The sequence below is a fragment of the Notolabrus celidotus genome, chromosome 2, assembly GCF_009762535.1.
Source record: "Notolabrus celidotus isolate fNotCel1 chromosome 2, fNotCel1.pri, whole genome shotgun sequence".
Taxonomy (NCBI): Eukaryota; Metazoa; Chordata; class Actinopteri; order Labriformes; family Labridae; genus Notolabrus; species Notolabrus celidotus.
The window spans coordinates 11,192,244-11,212,859 of NC_048273.1; the positions used below are offsets into that span (position 1 = coordinate 11,192,244).

General features: G+C 39.8%; 1 protein-coding gene across 2 annotated transcripts; it reads left to right on the plus strand.

The window, feature by feature from the left end:
* Positions 1-990: 990 nt before the first annotated feature.
* cherp (calcium homeostasis endoplasmic reticulum protein) lies at positions 991-20,398 on the plus strand. Of its 2 annotated transcripts, none has more exons than XM_034709951.1 (20): positions 991-1,165; positions 3,556-3,729; positions 4,973-5,011; positions 5,719-5,888; positions 9,264-9,401; positions 9,496-9,647; positions 10,425-10,536; positions 10,952-11,041; positions 11,420-11,615; positions 12,279-12,448; positions 13,012-13,266; positions 14,084-14,279; positions 14,379-14,623; positions 14,779-14,912; positions 16,245-16,331; positions 16,529-16,681; positions 16,906-17,019; positions 17,113-17,207; positions 17,334-17,519; positions 19,401-20,398. In XM_034709951.1, the coding sequence occupies exons 1-20, from the start codon at positions 1,141-1,143 to the stop codon at positions 19,436-19,438; spliced, it is 2,769 nt and encodes a 922-aa protein (XP_034565842.1). In that variant the 5' UTR covers positions 991-1,140; the 3' UTR covers positions 19,439-20,398. The 2 variants fall into 2 exon arrangements, with proteins under 2 accessions (XP_034565842.1, XP_034565849.1); XM_034709958.1 differs by having other exon boundaries at positions 992-1,165; positions 12,279-12,442.
* Positions 20,399-20,616: the final 218 nt, after the last annotated feature.

Here is a 20,616-nt window from a genome sequence, read left to right on the forward strand (position 1 = left end):
TGTTGATAAAGCAGTAAATTGACGGACTTCAATAACTACAGGCATGTTTGTGAGGATGCAATCAAAGACATACAGAGCACTGTCACAACCAGGCCTATAGATTACCAGGCTGTTTAGGCTAAGTAGAAGATAGAGGATTCTGTTTGGATAGAGGAGCCTGTTTACCATTATGTTGCATTTCTTTTCATTACACAAATTTTCAGTGTTTTGTTTTCCCTATCCCAGCTTTTTTTTTAAATGTGTAGTTTGGATTTTATTCAAAAAGAGTATGTACTTTGCCTAAATCAATACAACATTTTTCTCATGAAATTTGGTATGTCATATTTGCACTGTTTTCTATTAAAAACAATGTTTAAATTATTTGCAAACTATCACATTTTTTGAATTTCTTTAAAAATGCCCCACATTATTTGGAAATAGAGTTGTAGAACTATGTGTTTTGTGACAATATAGCAATCCCTAAATTGGTAAGACACTCCAAATAAATAATACATAAAAAAAAACTAAAACAAAATCAAAATCCTTCCATGACAAAAACATGCGATGTCATCCCAGTTAGGAATATCTGTTATAGAGTGTAGGGTGAGTGCTGATGATGTACTGTGCAGGATTGCTATACTTGGATGCTGTCTCTGATTTATTTATTTTCCAAAATTGTAACTTTTATTTTTGATGTGAGCCGTGCCCCCCCATGCACACTTTTTTTTTTTTTTCCTTGTTCTTTTTTGTGTGTTTGGTTAAGTTGTCTTTGTATTGTTCTGTTTATTTTTATGTTTTCAATGCAGTCACTATAAGGAAGTTTAAAAAGATGTGATCTCTTTTATGTGTGCATAATCTTCCCTTTTGACAATTTCTGATTGTTTGATTTATTATGTTTCTATATTGGGAAAAGTTCAATAAAAACATCTTTAAAAAACAAACAAACGTGCGATGTGAAATAGCAATACTCAATACTACCGCCCGGTGGCGCTGCAGGCAAATCAGACGACTTATTGTCGTGGCGCAGCTTCTGTATCACAATACTTCCGGTGTAAGTTACAGGGCAAGGGAGAGGATTTATTTCACATTTTATATCATTTTAGCAACATATAAAACAAGCTGAGGGTTCTTAGGAGTATCCATTCAGCGGGTTCCCCAAACATGGATATCCCAAATCCCCCTGAAGGTGAGCCGCCAGCTGCAGCACTGCATGAGTTCATTGAATGTTACATAGCACACATGCTACCTATAGCTCCTGCTAGCTCGAATTGCCGCTGTATTTAGTATTTAGGATCTCAGTTATTCCAGTGGACAATTATGTTCTAAATAAGTGTGTGTAGATATTCTTTCAATCAAACAATATGATGAGCTTTGTTCAAAGGGCGGTAACAGTGTTAGATATTTCCTCTAAACGGTTTTGATATTCAGTTTAGCAAACGATAACTGGCTAAAATCTCCAAAGATCGTCTATTCTTAGCTGTAACATTGATTCATTCATATCTATGATTCATATACATCCAGGAAACAAGCAATCACATTTCTAGACTAATTAGAAACAAGTGTATAGTTTCACAAGTTTAGATAACATTGTTTCCCAATGTAAACATAGAAAGTAACCAGAAGAAGTGACATCGTTGCTCAAATCTAACAATATAAACAAAGGTTAAAACGTGTTTATCAAATACAAATGATGCTTTATATTTCTATCTTGTGTTGAAAATTGTTAGCTTTAGCAGGTTATATTAAAATGGTTAATTGCTGTGCATCTTATTCAAAGATCGTAATTTCCCCTCCTCATTTTTATTATGACTACATGATAGGGATGTAAGGATAAATTCAACTCTAACGATTATCAAGAAAACTGGATTGAACTCAAAATTTAGAATCAGAATCAGAATCAGCTTTATTGGCCAGGTATGCTTGAACACACAAGGAATTTGACTTAGGTAAACTGTGCTCACTTTGTACAAGGCATAAGAATAAGAACATACAAAATAAAAAATAAAAAATTTAATTAAAAAAACATCAGCTATAAATACAAAAGAACAACAAATAGGCATGACTAATATGTACAGGTTAAAAATAATATGATAATAGTGCAGTGGTGAGTTACAGAGGTAGCAAATAGTAGTTAAATAATAAAATAAATATGCTTGGAGAATTGTTGTATTGTATATTTACATGTATATTTACAGAGAGTATTGATCTGACAGGTATGACACTGTTATGGTTTAGTGTTCATCAGAGTGACAGCCTGGGGGAAGAAACTGTTCTTATGGCGGGTTGTTTTGGCGCACAGTGATCTGTAGTAAATAACTAATATTTTATTTCAATTCTCAGATATGGACATTTGCAATATATGTTTTTTCTCTTATATTTCTTTGTAAACAAAGTAATCCTTTTTCATTTTCAAGTTGTGTTGTAACTCAAATGAAACCACTGCACACTTTTTTCAAACTAAAATCACCTTACCATAAAATACCTTGATGGAAAATTTCAGAACAATTATAGAGAAATGGAAAGTGAACGATTCCCAAATGAAAGTATTAAATATTAAAACAAATAAGGTAGATCTCTTTAAGTTAGGGATGTAAATTTAAAGTATTCTCTGTGATCGATCTTTGAAAATGTTAACTATCAATTATCATTTAATCATTGAAAAAATATGATCGTTTTCCACGTCAAAAATAATTCTAAATGCGTTTTTTCCCCTTAAATCAAATTCTCCTTCATGACACAGTGTATATTACTGACGGTATTAAACAGATACGGATCATATTGAGGTGTTCAAAATGTTAAAACGCTGAATATCAACGTGGGGAGCAGGCTCTATTGGTCTATTGGTCATAGAGTGAAAACTCAGACTACAACATGTGGATTTACTGCAACAGAACAACTGAACAGAATCATATTTTAGACTCACAGTGTACAGTTTTCTGACCACTCGTTCTTATTGGGAAAAACAAGCATGTGTGCCAGGTGTCCGGGAGCGCAACCGGGTCAGAATCAGTCCGGCAGCAGAGAAAAAAAAGGGCCCATGGAGACCTGTCACTCAGCTGCAGCCCCCAGCTGAGCGTCTCTGCTGTGTGCAGTCAGCTGATTCTGAAACATGCTTTAAACTTAAAACACCTCCACTCAGAGAGCAGCGCAAGAGACTTAATGGTGTTGAACAAGTGGAGTATAATGCAGATAGCTCCTTCTACTGTTTAAAAATAATATCCTGATACAAATTTTGTTGAACCGATTTTCATCCACCCTTATTTGTATCGATTTTTTACCGATTTGCGATATATATCCTTACATCTCTTGCAGGTAATATTAAAATGGTTAATTGCTGTGCATCTTATTGAAAGATTGTAATTTCCCCCACATTTTTTATTATGACTACATGATAATAAGTAAGGGGCCCAAACTGGCCAACTAAGAATCAGTTCTTAGTTTTGCCAAAATAGCACAGGTCACAATATATATATATTTTCCATCTGTTGTAATGCATTTGTATCAAATTGAAACACATGCTTAGTTGTAACATCTTTGTCTGTGTCTTTTTCTTCTTCTTCTCTTTTCTCGGTGCAGATCAAGAACTGAGGAATGTCATTGACAAGCTGGCCCAGTTTGTCGCTCGGAATGGGCCAGAGTTTGAGAAGATGACAATGGAGAAACAGAAGGACAACCCTAAGTTCTCTTTCCTCTTTGGAGGGGACTACTTCAGCTACTACAAGTGCAAGCTCGCTATGGAGCAACAGCAGCGTATGTAGTTAAAGGGACAGTCCACCTTAAAACCATTTGCACATAGATTTTTTAAATGATGTTGAAAAGTTCAGTTTGTTCATTATTTTAGATTATAAGGTACTTCACAACAAAAATGAAGGAAAATAATCTAATGCAACTTTTAAGGTTGATTGATACAAACAGACTAAAAAGTGATAAACATAATACTAATTCTATTCAATCTGGGCCATACAAGTTCCTTTTTGGAAGAAACATTTGATTTAACTCCTTATATATGTGGTTGCTGGTTTTGGGCAAATGGAACACAGTTTTTATCAACAGCATTGTGAACAAGACTTTTTAACCCATATAATGGTTTTCATGGCTGACCCAAATAGAAAAGCCACTGTCTCTCCGACCTTCTGCTAGAGGTGGACGATTTTCTAGAGGTGGACCATATGGCCCAAGTCATCTCTCAGAAGATGTGCTATCTTATGTAGTAACAGTATAATCACAATACAGTATTTGTTAGGCAACTTTAATTTAAATAATGTTTGATATTACTAGTACTTCATCACATTAGATTCATTTCTCTGCTCTCCAGGCTAGAGCAAATCAATCTGCAAGATCACACTAGAATCCAGTTCAAGTGTACGAGATAGTCTGCTTCAAATAACTACTGTGTTTGTGTATTAGCTGCTCTCTGCAGGTGGACACAATTGCTGCACAATATGTACTGTTGTAACGCCAAACCAAGCATGGTGATATTTAATTATCAGCTGATATAGATTTAAATTCAAAACAAACTCCTCCCCTACCTACAGGAACTCAATTTATGCTAGGGTTGCATATGAAACATCTCACCGGTTATTTTCCTGGAATGATACACGCTCTTATTATTTGAAAAAGAAAGAAAGAAAAGAAATGTGTATTGATGATCATGAAAATTGCTCTCTGGCCAACTAAAAAGAAAGAAAACTCAAAGACATAAAAAAGGGACTAACCGAGCACTAAATGCAAAATATGATAATTACTAATTGTTATTTTAACTCAGTGAACTACCTGGTGAACGAAGCAAAGTTCTTTATCTGTTAAAACAATGCGTTGTAGTTTTGGTTTGCTTATCTAAAGGTAATCTGAGATTCTGATATCGCCAACATTCAAATGATGTACAGTCTGTTAATACAAGCACAGTGTTGTGCAGGGTTGCATGGAGTTCTTCTGTCAGAATCAGTCATGTGATTTTCCTGAAATGCATAAAAGTTTGCTTTTCTCCATTTAGATCCCTCTGCCCACGATGGAGAGGAATATAAATCTGAAGGTATTTATTTGTAACCAGATTTTTTCCAATAAGCTTAGAATTCCAGTTGGAGAGTCCCATTTTGGTTTTGCACATTTTGATATGTATTTTTTTCCACCTGTGCTTGAAAGCATTTGCTTTGTTTTCAGTTGCACTTTTCATGTCGGTATCATTTTCTTTTTGTAGTTGTGCCGTATTTACTGTATGAAACTTGACTGGACAAACAAAAGGTAGCTGATTTCAGTCTCTTGTGGCTAGTTTGGTTAATGATTCCTTTTTTAGCCCAGATTAACTGCTTTTTAACTAACAGCTTGTTCAGCAGGTTATTGGCTGTAAAACCTCTTGAAAATGAGACTGTATGTTACTGTACAGCCTGGCTGTAATTGTATTTTCAAATCTTAGTGCTCATCATGTTTCATGACTTTTGCTGGTTTTCCTTAGTTCCTCCTACATGAGCTGTGAGGTTAGAAATAAGGATGGTGGTTGTGCTAATGCAGGTTGCATGTCTTAAAAAAGTTATTTCATTTTTTTCTTACCTTTGAAAGTTTCTTTGATCTAAATTACAACTCAGTATTTGCCTTGCATATGATTTATAGAACACCTTTTTCTCTTCAGGTTCCAACATCAAGCCAGCAGAAATTTACTCTTTACTGTCCAAGCCTCATCTCAGAAATCAAAATGTGACTCAACGTCCAAACTTAACTTCAAATTTCATCTTCTCTTTGCAGACATGTACATCCCAGGCGCTAAAGATGTGGTTGATATTCCTCCTCCATCGATACCGATAATTGCTCCGCCTACAATTCCTCCACCCTCTGGGCCCTCTATTGATGAACTTGTTCAACAGAGCCAATGGAATCTGCAGCAGCAGGAGCAACATCTACATACTCTCAGACAGGTACATGGCCACAAAGAAGTTATGAGTTTGGCACAGAGGGCATCCACCTTGTGTAAAGGTGTATCCTTTTTGGTCATTTTAATATTGATGCAGTATTATTAACAGTAGTCCAAAGAGGTTCATACAGTCTGACACTGTATACTATAGCAAGACAGTTCTAGATCAGTGTGTTTTTCTTTTTTACCTTGACATGTTTCGGCTTCAAACTTCCTGCAGTCTTCTTCAGAAGAGTCACGTGGTGTTGTTGTGACGTGTCTGTCGTGACGTGTCTGATTTATAGACGTTTGGTTGTCCTACCTGATACAGCAGAATCAGAATCAGAATCAGAATCAGAATCAGAATCAGCTTTATTCGCCAAGTATGCTTGAACACACAAGGAATTTGACTTTGGTAAACTGTGCTCTCTTTGTACAAGGCATAAGAATAGGAATAAGAATAAGAACTACAATAAAAAATAAAATAAAAATATAATAACAATAACATCAGCTATAAATACAAAGAAACAACAAATAGCTTGACTAATATGTACAGGCTAAAATAATATGATAAAGTGCAGTGGTGAGTTGCAGAGGTAGTTTTACATTATAAAAATAAAATAGAAGTTAAATAATACAAAAAATAGAAATATGGAATTCTGCTTGAGAATTGTTGCATTGTATATCTACATGTATATTTACAGAGAGTATTTATCTGACAGGTATGACACTGTTATGGTTTAGTGTTCATCAGAGTGACAGCCTGGGGGAAGAAACTGTTCTTATGGCGGGTTGTTTTGGCGCACAGTGATCTGTAGCGCCTGCCGGAGGGGAGGAGTTTGAAGAATTTGTGTCCAGGGTGTGAGGGGTCAGCGGTAATGCTCCCTGCCCGTTTCCTGGCCCGGGACCGGTACAAGTCCTGGATGGGGGGCAGGTCGACACCGATGATTTTCTCTGCAGTCCTTATAGTCCGCTGCAGTCTGTGTTTGTCTAGTTTGGTTGCAGAGCCAAACCAGACAGTGATGGAGGTACACAGAACAGACTGGATGATGGAGGTGTAGAACATGATCAGCAGCTCCTGAGGCAGGTTGAACTTCCTGAGCTGACGCAGGAAGTACATCCTCTGCTGGGCCTTTTTTCTGATTGTGTCTATGTGGGAGGTCCACCTCAGGTCCCGGGAAATAGTGGATCCCAGGAACCTGAAAGAGTCCACAGTAGACACAGTGCTGTTCAGGATGGTGAGGGGGGGGAGTGGGGGGGGGCTTCTCCTGAAGTCCACTGTCATCTCTACTGTCTTGAGCGGGTTCAGCTCCAGATGGTTCTGACTACACCAGAGGGCCAGCTGTTCCACCTCCTGTCTGTAAGCAGACTCGTCTCCGTCCTGGATGAGACCGATGACGGTGGTGTCGTCTGCAAACTTCAGGAGTTTCACCGAGGGGTCTCCTGAGGTGCAGTCATTGGTGTAGAGGGAGAAGAGCAGTGGGGAGAGAACACATCCCTGTGGGGCGCCAGTGCTGATGGTCCGGGTGCTGGATTTGATGCTCCCCAGCCTCACCTGCTGTCTCCTGTCCGTCAGGAAGTTGGTGATCCACTGACAGATGGAGGCCGGCACTGTGAGCTGGGTGAGTTTCTGGTGCAGGATGTCTGGTATGATGGTATTGAACGCAGAGCTGAAGTCCACAAACAGGATCCTAGCGTAGGTCCTGGGGGAGTCCAGGTGATGCAGGATGTAGTTCAGACCCATATTGACTGCATCCTCCACCGACCTGTTTGCCCGATAGGCAAACTGCAGGGGGTCCAGCAGGGGGCCTGTGATGTCTTTCAGGTGGCTCAACACTAGTCTCTCGAAGGACTTCATGACCACAGACGTCAGGGCGACGGGCCTGTAGTCATTGAGTCCTGTGATGGTGGGTTTCTTTGGGACTGGGATGATGGTGGAGCTTTTGAAGCATGAGGGCACTTCACACAGCTCCAGCGATGTGTTGAAGATCTTTGTGAAGATGGGGGCCAGCTGCTCGGCACAGACTCTCAGGCAGGAGGGGGACACGCCGTCTGGTCCTGGAGCCTTCTTGGTCTTTTGTCTCTGGAAGAGCTGGATTACCTCATCTTCACAGATCGTCAGCGCAGGTGGGGGGTCAGAGGGGGGTGGGGAGGGGCTTGTGGGGGGGCCAGGTAAATCAGAGTGTTCGGGTGTGGGGTGTGAAAACCTGCAGTAGAAGCTGTTCAGGTCGTGTTCAGGACAAGCACACCCCTGTTGTTCAACCAGGTGAACATAATAACAGATGAGGTGGACAAATGGGAGGAACATGCACACATCCAAAATGCACTCATTCATTGCCAGTATCCAAGATGGGCCATAGACAAAGGAAAGAGGCAAGTACAGAGCAAAGCAACAAAAAGGACATCATAACAAGAAAAACTTTAAAACCAGATGATCTAGGAATGGTCACTTTTCCATACATCAGAGGGATAACAGAATGCATTCAAAGAACAATGAAAAAGCAACGCATAAGCACTACTGTAAAGCCACACATCAAACTGAGACAGTTACTGGTTCATCCAAAGGACCGAATTGACCCTGAAAGAAAGAGTGAAGTCAACAATGAAATATGAATGCCCTTCCTGCGACAAAATGTACATCGGTGAAACAGGCAGGATGTTTTACACGGAAAAAATGAAAACAGTGGTCTGAAAAGAGTGAAGAAAGAAACTTTCTCACACTCTTTTCAGACCACTTCAAGAGGGAAAATCATATCATGGGCAAGGAAAAGGCCAAGGTAATCCACTTCGAGAGCCACAGATACCAGTGTTGGATAAGGGAGGCTGTAGAGATCAGGAAGCAGGCACAGAGGACAGTGAACCCAGGATGAGGGGGCACACCTGGGATGCTGTCCTACAACTGTTTGACAACAGGGGGCGTGTCTGTCAGTGGTATAAATCAGCTGACAGACACGTCACAACAACACAACGTGACTCTTCTGAAGAAGTCTGCAGGAAGTTTGTAGTCAAAACAACACGTGAAAAAGAAAAACACTCTGGTCTATTAAAAGAACTGTCTTGCTATAGTAGTAATAGTAGTTGCAAAGAATAGTACTCTTTCAGGGAGCTTCCAAAATATCGGAGTACTCAACCCAAAATGTTGTGAATCCTGGGATTTTTTCCATAAAACAGGACAACTCTGAACAGATCGGTAAACAAAAGTATAGTGAGTATGTTTATTTTCAGTCTGTTTGACTTTTAAAAACTGTGTTGATAAAGGCTGTTTATGTCTGTGCGGGTTATTACACAAAACTTAGATTTTCGTCTCCCATGACGAAACAAAACATGACGCACAGTGGAAGGCTGGAGAAGAATGGTTATTAGAATTTCTCATGCCTTTCCTTTTTCTTTCTCTCTGTAGGAGCAAGTGACCGCAGCCATTGCGCTGGCTACAGAGCAGCAGACCCAAAAACTTCTGCTGGAAACCGGGTTAGACATCACAGAGTTTGACAACCTTCTGCAGCCCATCATAGACACCTGCACCAAAGATGCAATCTCTGTAAGCCTAATAAAACATTTTATCAATTGTGCTTATGTTTGTGAATTAAGAGACTAATTTAAGGAACTCACTTATGTTGTTTTTTTTCTCTCAGGCTGGTAAGAACTGGATGTTCAACAATGCCAAGAGTCCACCACACTGTGAACTGATGACATCGCATCTTCGCAACCGCATCGCTGTTGATGGAGCGCATTTTGAGCTTCGCCTACATCTAATCTATTTAACCAATGATGTCCTCCACCACTGGTACATCTACCTTTATACATTCACACACAAATCTTTATTTAACTGGTCTGTCCAATCACAGAAAACATTCTAAAAGTATAAAGACACAATTGCTGTGGCTAAAGTGGTAGACATTATTTAAGAAACATAGGTTTTGTGTACAGGTAGCCTTGTAGATGAATTAACTTTAATAGATTATTTATGTTTTTATTAAAATGCTTTCTATTTTTTTCTATTTTGATTTTTTTTTTATTATTAACAAAGACCCAACATGAAGACAGGATAAGATCCAGTCCCCTCTTACTGACAGGACTCAACCTTATCTCATCTTAATCCACCATGAGCATTGCACCCCGCAGTATTTAGCTAGTTACAGCGGCAAGGACAATCTTCCTTTTAACAGGCAGAAACCTCGAGCAGAACCAGACTCATGTTAGACAGCCATCTGCCTCGACTGAGTTGGAATTGGAAAGAGGGATAGAGTAGAATAAGAGAGAGCGAGATGGTAGTGATGAGATGGATAGTAGTAGTACTAGTAGCAGTAGTAGCTGTTGCTGCTGGTGTCAGGCACATCCACAGCAGCAGGAGCCTACGAGACAATGGAGCTCAGGGACTCCAGAAAGGTCTATGGTTAGTCACTTTAATAAAACAGGGAGAGTTAAAAAAAAATCATGTGTAAAGAATCTTAAATAACTCAATGATACTAGATTTTGTTGGATGATTCAATAGGAAGAAAACTGAGCACCTCTAAGTTTTGTCTTTGCATAATGTGACGTGTGTTTCAATGTGCTCTCCCAGCCAGCGGAAGCAGCAAAAGGACCTGCTGGCAGCACTGCAAAAAGTTGTAGTTCCCATCTATTGTACCAGCTTTCTGGCTGTAGAGGAGGAGAAGCAGCAAAAGATCACAAGGGTAATTTTAAAAGCACACACACCAGTATTTAAATCTTCAAGCCATTACAGACTACAGGAGTGTTTCATTCCTTGGAGAAATACAAACATCTCAGGACACTTGAACCCTCCCCCTTGGGTTGAAGTTCCTAATCTGAGTTTGTTCAGCTAAGGGATATTTATTTCAGATTCATACTATAATCAATATCATCATAGCTGTTGCATTGATGTTGTTGTTTTCAGATGGTCAGATGTCATCCATATGATGTACATCAGAAAATAACTTTGATATCTCTAACATTGTTTTATGAAAATACATTGAAACATCTTTCTTTTGTAAGCAATGGTTTCTCTTTGTTCTTTTGTTAAAGAAGAAATTTAATAAACTTAATTTGTATCTAAAGTTATTTTTTTTGCTACTTCCTTTTTCTTTCCAGTTGTTGCAGCTTTGGGAGAAGAATGGATACTTTGATGAGGAGACCATTCAACAGCTTCAGAATCCAGCACTTGGCCTCGGCCAATACCAGGTGTGTACAAAAAAACAGATTCATTCACTTTTTGTGTGTTTCCATCAATTTTCATTTATATGTGCATTAAGTTGTTAATGTCCTTCAAAGAAGATAAACCAATATTATGATCCACAAGTTGTTATCTGATGACTTAGGTGTCTACACAAATGTGGAGCCTAGGAAGTGTTAGATCCAATCAAAGTAGTTCAATATTTAACTGTAGTCATTGTTAAACAGTCAGACTGATCCATGAGTTCAAACTACAGTCTCTGATTTAAATACACAACAACAAGTTTTGCTTGCCTTGTTACTTGTATTCTATGAAAACAAAACCTTTTTATTTACTGACAACACACTGTCTGTCTCCACTTTTTCCATCCTTGTTCACTCTCTTAGGCATCTCTGATAACAGAGTATGCTGGTGCGGTGCAACCAATCCAGTTGGCTTTCCAGCAGCAGATTGCAGCTTTGAAGACCCAGCATGAAGAGTTTGTTGCCACCCTGAAGCAGCAGCATCTGCAGCCTGCCCCTGTAGCACAGTTACCTTCCCCTGCTGAAACTGAAAAAGCCCCACCAATGACGACGCAGGCTGGTAAGAGGAAACACATCAACCTCTTTCACAAATACACTCCTGGGAATATTGAAGGGTTTTTATATATAATAAGTAATATAATATAATAATTTTATGTATAATAAGAACAACTTGATGACTATGAAAACAAAGCGATCAATACCTCTAGGCCAAGATGATAGTTTGTGCAATTATATCAATACAATGTGTGCAAATACAGATGTGTAGACCTCTTTGCTGTTTTCATGTTGAAAATACCTCCTCTTTTAACCTGAGACGTTTTTATTCATCCCTTTTGTGTTGCTCTTAAGGGTTTGCACTGATCTGCCCTCGCTCGTGTTAAAATATATCCTGATACATTCTCACATTAGCTCACTCTGACTTCTGTTGACTCATATGGAAAAATGTAGTAAGGGGCTTTCGGGAAAAAATCAAGGAAGATTGTGGTGAAAATTTTGGCTATTTGCAATCACACAGTTTGGTGTGGAGTTTTGAACATGTGTAAAAACAGCTACTCAGAGACTAGAGGCAAAGCCTTATAAAGTACAGAAATCTAATAATATTGGAAATTCTCTCCTTGTTTTAAGTTTCCCTGTGTGCATTTTTGACTTGCTCTGTACTGAATACAGACATATTTGTTGTGTAAGACTGTGCTGACTCTACTCCTTGACTTGTGTTGTACAGGGGATGTGAAACCACCTATGTCAGGTCTTCCTCCAGGAGAGTTTGATGGAGCGTCATCTAGACCACAGGACCCCAGCAACCCCAGTGGACCCTCAGATATCTCCTCCAACAAGCCCGGATGGTTTGACCCCCAACACATTGGCCCCTGGAACCCCAACCAGCCGGTAAAGGTCCTTACATTTCTCTGCATATGCCTGCTTGAATGTTGCTGTTGAGTTTCTGTTTGCAGGTACTTTGACTTATTTGTCAAAACAAAAACAACAGAGAACCCTCAAATCTAATTTCTTTGTCAACCTTACTCAAGTGCCACAAGGCTGCTGAAATTTTCTGACACGGACAAGCTGTCATGCATTTGCAGAAAGTAATCATCAGGAATACTTACAAAACTGAACGTTAGATTCTTTATCATAATTTTTTACATTTATTTCCATGTTGTAAGGCAGTCGCTTAAATACACTTTTTGTCATATCACCAGCTCAAGGTTGGATCTCTTAACGTCCCTCTTGACATCTTGCCTTCAATATGAATTCTGATTGTCACACTGGCATTATGTTGGGTTAGGGTCAGCCTAGTCCTGACTCATGTATTTACTGCCGGTTCCCTCTGCTTCTGAGGCCAGCCCACCCTTCTTCTTCTTTGTCCCTGCTGCCTTATCTACTGCTGTTTAAGTTGCAATGGTTCAGACTCTGCTGCTTACATTTTTTTCTTCTTTTCTAATTTGTGTCCTTCCCAGCCTCCTTTCGATCCAAATCATCCTCCCCCACCTTGCCCTCCTTGGAACAGCCATGAGGGAATGTGGAATGAGCAGAGGGATCCTGGGAACTGGAGTGGAGCTCCACCCAGAGAAGGTGGCCCCTGGAGTGGTCCAGGTGGGCCTGACCAAGGCCCCCCATCTTGGAACTCCTTTGACCAGCAACCACCATGGGGAAACCAGCCTGAGCAGCCTCCATGGGGTCAGAGGGAGCCCCCCTTTCCTCCTCGCATGCAGGCATGTGATAGATGATTTCTGTGGTCGGATTTCTTCCCCCATTTAAATTCCTTGTCACTGTGTGCTCGGTAGGGATGGGCATTTCAAGCCAAAATACTATTCGATAATCACTGGCATTTATTTGGCGATTATTCGTAATCAAGCTCTCTGACAGCAGGTTGGAAACGCCAGCGAAGTTGAGACATCAGCGACTAACACAACATTTGTTGTGCTGCAGGTGTGGACAGTAAAAGTAAACACTCCACGACACACTTATCCCTTTAACGGTCCGTTTGTGTGGCGGTTGCATTAACCAGCACCGGGATGAGGCGCTGCTAGTAGCAAGCACTGGCAGCTTCTGTCTCAGCCTTCATACCGGTGTTCCTGTGACACAGCAATGTTGCGTGTATGTTTACATTTTATGGCCATGCTCAGTACCAGCAATTTAATCTTAATTTCTGAATCTGACACCACTACACGTATTTCCAGCGACTAATGTTTTCTTCTTCGTTTGCTATTTAATGTGGTTAGCATTCTTCTTCTCCTGTTAGCTAATTAATGCGGCTAGCAAACAGTTTCAAGACACTCCTTAGCCACCGTCTGACAGGAATACCGTATTACAACCAGGCACCAGTGAAAAAACAATGAAAAATTGTGCTTTTAAAGTGAGATAAAAGTCGCATTAACTCTCGGATCTATAATAAGTGCACGAATATTTGGGCATTCAAAAATCATGTCCAACCCCCAATGCTCTGCATCTACTATCTGAAATTATTTATATCCTAATCTGACTATGACTTTCCACAATTTATGATTGTATGTTTGTGTATTTTCACAGAGACCTCCCCACTTCAGAGGACCCTTCCCTCCCCACCAGCAGCCCCCTCCTTTCAATCAACCTCCCCCACCACCTCACAATTTTGGACGCTTCCCCCCACGCTTCATGCAGGACGACTTTCCACCCAGACACCACTACGACAGGCCGCCATACACCCCACACCGCTTCGACTACGCTCAGGGAGAGTTTCCAGGAGGTGTGAAGTTATTGATCAATAATGCATTGGAAAAGCTACATCGCTTTGCACCTGTAATTGTGTTTCATTGATCATCTTTGTGTATTTCAACAACATTAGCTGAAATGCCAGGCCCTCCTCCACATCACCATCCCAATCAGAGGCTCCCTCCACCAGGTATGCCAGCTGAACATCCCCCCTGGGGTGGAGGGCAGCATCAAGAGTTTGGCCCACCCCCACATGGCTTCAATGGCCATTCGCCTCATATGCGTCATCGGCAGCAGCAAGTTCAAGACGACCCCAGTCTGGTTCCAAATGTACCCTACTTTGACCTGCCAGCTGGCCTGATGGCTCCACTGGTTAAAGTAGGTTCACATGCTTTTCAGGCCTTCCACTGCACTGCATTTTTCTAACTGGACAAACTGATCCAACACAAACACAATTTTGTAACTGATGCATTGGACTTATTTAGTCAAACCTGCATGTTTCATGATCCTCTCTTTACTGTCTTATCGCCCAGCTTGAAGACTATGATTATAAACCTCTAGACCCAAAAGACATCCGGCTGCCTCCTCCAATGCCACCCAGTGATCGATTACTAGCTGCCGTTGAAGCTTTCTACAGCCCTCCATCGCATGACCGGCCGAGAAACAGGTACACATACTGGGATACCATAGCTCTGTCAGCAAGATCAGCCCCTGATCTCAGCTGAAATAACGTTTTTGGTAGCTTTTAGTAGATTGTTAACAGAGGTGGGTAGTAACGAGTTACATTTACTCCGTTACATGTATTTGAGTAGTTTTTTCCAAACATTTCACTTCTGAGAGTATTTGTTTTGCAGAGTACTTTTTACTCCTACTCAAGTACATCTGTGTTGAAAAAGATGTACTTTTACTTTGTTACATTGGGCTGTGCAGTCGCTACTTTTACTGTTCCTTTTTCTTTCATTTTATATGTTTTTATGCTCAGCCGATCTCTCATGCAGCTCCGTCTGACCCAGAGTTATAAATAGCCTCAACACTGAATGAGAGAAGCTGCGTAATACCTGCAACCCTTTTGGAGGGGCATGTGTACTCTGTGCCCAACACTTAGACTCTCTTATAACTTCTAAATGACAAGAAGGAGCAACAGTCACTTTATACACTGCCTACTTTGTTTTAAAAGGCAGAAATCTTGAGCTTCAACATAGAACAATTAAATCTTAAAAAGCATGTCATGGTGAGTTATCAGTTAGGTAAGCTAAGGATCATACTGGTTAATATTAAATCTTATAAACATGTTAGAAATGTTGGAAAGTAATCTAAACTAACTTATAAGAGGAAGGTAGCATGCTCATAAAAACAGCTGCTTCTGAAGCTCAACAGTCACCTCAGAGAGATTTTAGTGTTCTCTGTTTTAGTACTTTCAAGTTATGTTTTTAAGTAAGATGTACTGAAAATAAGTTAAAGGTTAAAAAAGAAAGTTTGGAAGGCATAGATATCTGTTTTATTGGAATGATGGAGTATTATAGATTATAGATCATTAGATGTCAGTTGTTCTGATGACATCTCAGACACAGTTTGAAGTTTCAGCTTGTTTTAAAAAATGAAAGTGGGTACATTAGTTTGTGCACAGTGCAGCTCCTCTTTTTTAATGTTGAAAAGTAAACCATGCCTAAAAACATTCATTCTGGCATTTTCCTATTTATGTCACTTTATTAAAGGCAGTGTGCTCTTCACATTGTTATTAGCGTTTCCAATACACTACAATTTTATATATGATATTACTCACAAGTTACTCACTACTTGAGTAGTTTTTTTTTAGGTACTTATTTACTCTTACTCAAGTACTTATTTCTACGAGTATTCTTCCTTCTACTTGAGTAACATCATTGTAAAGTAACAGTAATTTTACTTGAGTACTTTTTCGGTTTACTCTACCCACCTCTGATTGTTAATAGTATTGCTGTTTTCAATTGACATTTCTTTTCCCCTCTTTTACTTCCAGTGAAGGCTGGGAGCAGAACGGCCTGTATGAGTTCTTCAGGGCCAAGATGAGAGCCAGGAGGAAAAAGGGACAGGAGAAACGCAACAGGTTAGCTTTCTCTTCCTTGTTTATTTCTATTATCTTTAAGCTCTTTGTGTTTCACACATGTAAAGATCTTTCAGCTCATTTTTGCTTACATTTTTCAGATTAATTTCAAGTTACATGTTCTCTGGTTGGAGAGGTGTTTAGATATCACTCCTTTTATCTCTCAACGCCCCCCCTCTCTCTTTGCCGTATTCTTTTAGTGCACGTGGAGGCAGCCGTTCCAGGAGCCACTCTCGCAGTAGAGGGAGATCGTCTTCTCGCTCCAGCTCTCGTTCTTCAAAGTCCTCCAGGTCCAGGTCCCGCTCATCTCGTTCCCAATCGCGCAGCCAGTCACGCTCCTACTCCCGGTCCAGGTGTGTAAACACACATTTCACACAGGACTTTGTGTGATACCAATGCTGATGTGAACATAAACTATACTGTACTGTGTATATTATATACAAAAGCACAATTCAGAGTCTTGTCAGCATGTCTTTTAATGCCCCCTGTAAATGTTGCTTCTTCTTCTTCTGCTTCATTACATGTGCTTTAAACATGAGGAAACTGGACTTACTTGCCTTAATATTTTTCCGTTCAGGTCAAGGAGCCGATCCAGGTCATCTCGAAGTCGGTCTCACTCCAGATCACGCTCCCGTTCACATTCTCCCAGCAAGAGGCGGCGTGGTCAGAAATCCCGGAGCTCGTCCCCAGCGTTAGTCCATCAATGCCGTTTAAAAAAATGTCAACATTGGTAAACTTTGTGCTTTACTGTAGTAAAGATGACCACCTCTTCTGCTCTCTACAGCTCCACATCAGCGGTGGGTACCACTTCTTCTAAAGGGACTCCAGATAGCCGGCTGGGGGAGGAGAACAAAGGCCATCAGCTGCTGATGAAAATGGGTAAGCACTTTTTTTTTCTTTATTTAAATTGAATTTTTGAATTATTACATGTTGGTGTTTTTGATCCTGATATTAAAATGTAAGTAAAATTACTCACATGCTGTATTTAATAATTTTCTTTTGTAGGCTGGAGTGGCTCAGGTGGTTTAGGGGCCAAAGAACAGGGCATCCAGGACCCCATCAAAGGAGGAGACATCCGGGATAAATGGGACCAGTACAAAGGCGTGGGGGTGTCACTGGACGACCCCTATGAGAACTATCGCAGGAACAAGAGTTACAACTTTGTTGCCCGCATGAAGGCGAGAGAGGAAGGTAGCTACACTTTCTTTTATATTGTCATGATAAATTATTCCATTACTTTATTGACCCACATAGGAGACAGATCTGTCATTAAAGCCTCTGGTAACCCAAATCAACAAAAACTTTCTAACTATGATATTTATAGTCATATGTACGTACTATTATATCGTTCAAAATATAAGAACTGAACTTCATGAAATGTTTTAAACATTCTCAGTCAAGCTTTTGATAATGTTTTGACACTAGGTTAAAGAAGGCGGGGTTAACTTGGATATTTATTACAACATAAAATATCAAACCAATCATGAAGAAAACACTAAGTCACGCCGACATATGTTGAACGGAACTACTCTGCTAACCGAACTCATCTTTGCGTTGCAACTTCTGTTGGCTTGTTTTCTAATCACGCACTGCCTGTAATCATAGACTGTAGAAATAATGGACGTAGTATCCCTGATGTCACCCATCTGTTTCTGAAGCGCTGTTTTGAAGCCAATCGTCAGCGGAAGCCATATTGGAAATGCTGAACTCAGCTTAACTACTGTTATGCTAGTGTGAGGTAAAGAGGCGAGCTTTGAGCCTCCTAGCCAACAGCTACAGTGTTCCTGCCTGTCAATGAAGTCAGCTGTACCTTGTTATGGAAGACTCGTAATGTTAGTATCTTAGAAACTGCTGCGTTATGAAAAAATTCACCCCTCATACAGTGTGTGCCGATCAAGAAATGAGCTATCCAGCCTACACTCGTCTTTTGTACCAGGCTGTACGTTTATTTCTGCTGTAAAGATCGTCTTTTTTGAATTGATGTGTATGTGGTTTCTGGTACTTCCGGAGCCAGCCTCAAGCGGACACTCCAGAAACTGACGTTTTTAACACTTCCACATTAGCATCAATTCTTGCGGCCGAAGGTTGCCGCTTGCCTGTAATAAGTCTGTATACAGTGCCTTGCAAAAGTATTCATCCCCCTTGAACTTTTACGCATTTTTTCCTGTTACAATAAAATCCCAATAAAATGTATTTAAGTTTGTGCTTTAACGTGACAAAATGTGTAGAAGTTCAAGGGGGATGAATACTTTTACAAGGCACTGTAGCTATTACTCTGCTCTTTGTACCACTTTGATTGTGTGTGCCGTCCCTGGCTGCACATCCACCGGTGACGATGACTGCTTGTTGTCATTCTTCTACTTTCCTAACTGTGGTGGATTTGGGGAAACAGCGGGCCACGGCTTATAGTTACCGCTCATTTCTCTCAGAACCGGTTCACTAACTATCCTCAAACAGCTTAGTGTTTAGCCAAACGGCTCCGTCTGGCACCCGGAGCTGTGCTCTGCCTTCCTGCACTTCATTCTCTGCTGCCCTGATCATGGAGAGTACGTTGTGATAAAAGTAATATACAGAATGATATAAATACTTTGTAACTCAGCACTCAGAGACCATTTGAAATAAATAAATAATTTTCAGATGCTGGAGATTTTTGGATTCAGTTTCGGAGTCAGAAGGCTCAAACATGTAGGCTCTGAACTCTCTCTGTGTGATGCTCCATGTTGTGCTGTGACTGTTGCCATGGTTTAGTTTGATTGACGTGTCAATCAAAAGGTTAGCTGCCACGCCAACACAGTCCAGAGAAACGGTCTCAACTGAAAAATAAACGTTTTTAGAATAGTGTTTTTTCATATAAATGGATGTTTATTTTCACTCAGATTTGTATTGATGCTTAATTCCACATCAAGTGCCTATTTTCTATATGAATTTTATATATTCCAAGTCACATTCCCAGAAGCTTTAAATGTTTTTGTTTTGGGGGGTTGCATTATATTAGAAGAACTAGCAAATGCAGCCAAAATACCATGGCTGTCTAACTTTCTAACTTTTTTCATCTTTCTTTCCTTAATTTAGTCAATCGGGAACCTCCGGAGGCTCCTCCAGCTGAGTGACATCATCAAATGGCATCAGATATTCTACTCATGTTCCCATGTCCAGCTTGACACCCAAAATTGGAACTTCACTGTATGTTTTTAGTCCAAGATTCTACTCAACAGTCCTTAATCCTTCGTCTTATGCTCAGAAACCAGAAACCAATGATGTTAAGTTCCACAGTACAAGCACAGCCTCAGAAATAGTGAAAGCTTTTTATTTTGCTCTATTCAACGAGCTGAGAAGGAAGAATCAGAAAAGCCGATTATCACCAGCAACAGGGCAAAATGTAAACTGAAAATGTGAGTACGTCATTCTTTTAGTCTTGAAATAAATTGTAATGATGAACATGGATTGCATCATTCACTATTTCACTCCCTATAATTTGGTATTGAGTCTCTTCAAAGGGCTTAAGGCCTCCTTTAGTGTGAAGGCTGATCACATCAATCATAGCAGAAAATATATGGGACAAGGCCGTCCTTTTGAAAGCAAACTATGACATTTATTCTTTCAAGTCAATAGTTAAATAGAGGAGTTTGTAAGAGTATTTTAATTTTAAGTTAATTTAATGTCTCCCCTACGTTGCTAGGGGGTCAACAAACTCAATCTATTTCCCCCCCCCATCGTTCATTTACTGCTTAAAGTTTCATTTGCAAAAGATTTTCAAATAACGATGAATGAAAAATCACCTTTTCATAAAAAGTGACCCGCTCTGTAATGAACAGACTTTACTCTGTTAGTATTTTCTGTTTAATAAGTGATGAAAAACGAATGAAAACTGCTTACTGTGGATGGTGTCAGAAATATCATGGGTGGTCTGTGAAGAGATGAGTGAAAGGATTTTGTCTTTTGTGTGAACTAACTTTATGATCTTTGTTTTTTGCTGCTGACTATTGTGATACTTTTTCATGTTATGACTTCTTCTATGGAGATATACCTGTCATTGAGTTGTAGTATCAAAATAAATCACACAAAACCAAGTTTGTTTTATTGGCTCAAAGACATTTCACAGAAAACCAAATCAATGTCAGTTATGAGTGACTCATGAATGTTTTCATGGTTTTTTTTTTTATGAACTTTTTGACAAAATAATCATTAAAAAATAAGAAAGTAAATAAATAAAAAATGTAATAATAATAGTTATATTATTTGAATCATTATTACAATAATTCTAACAATATTAGTCACCATAATAACC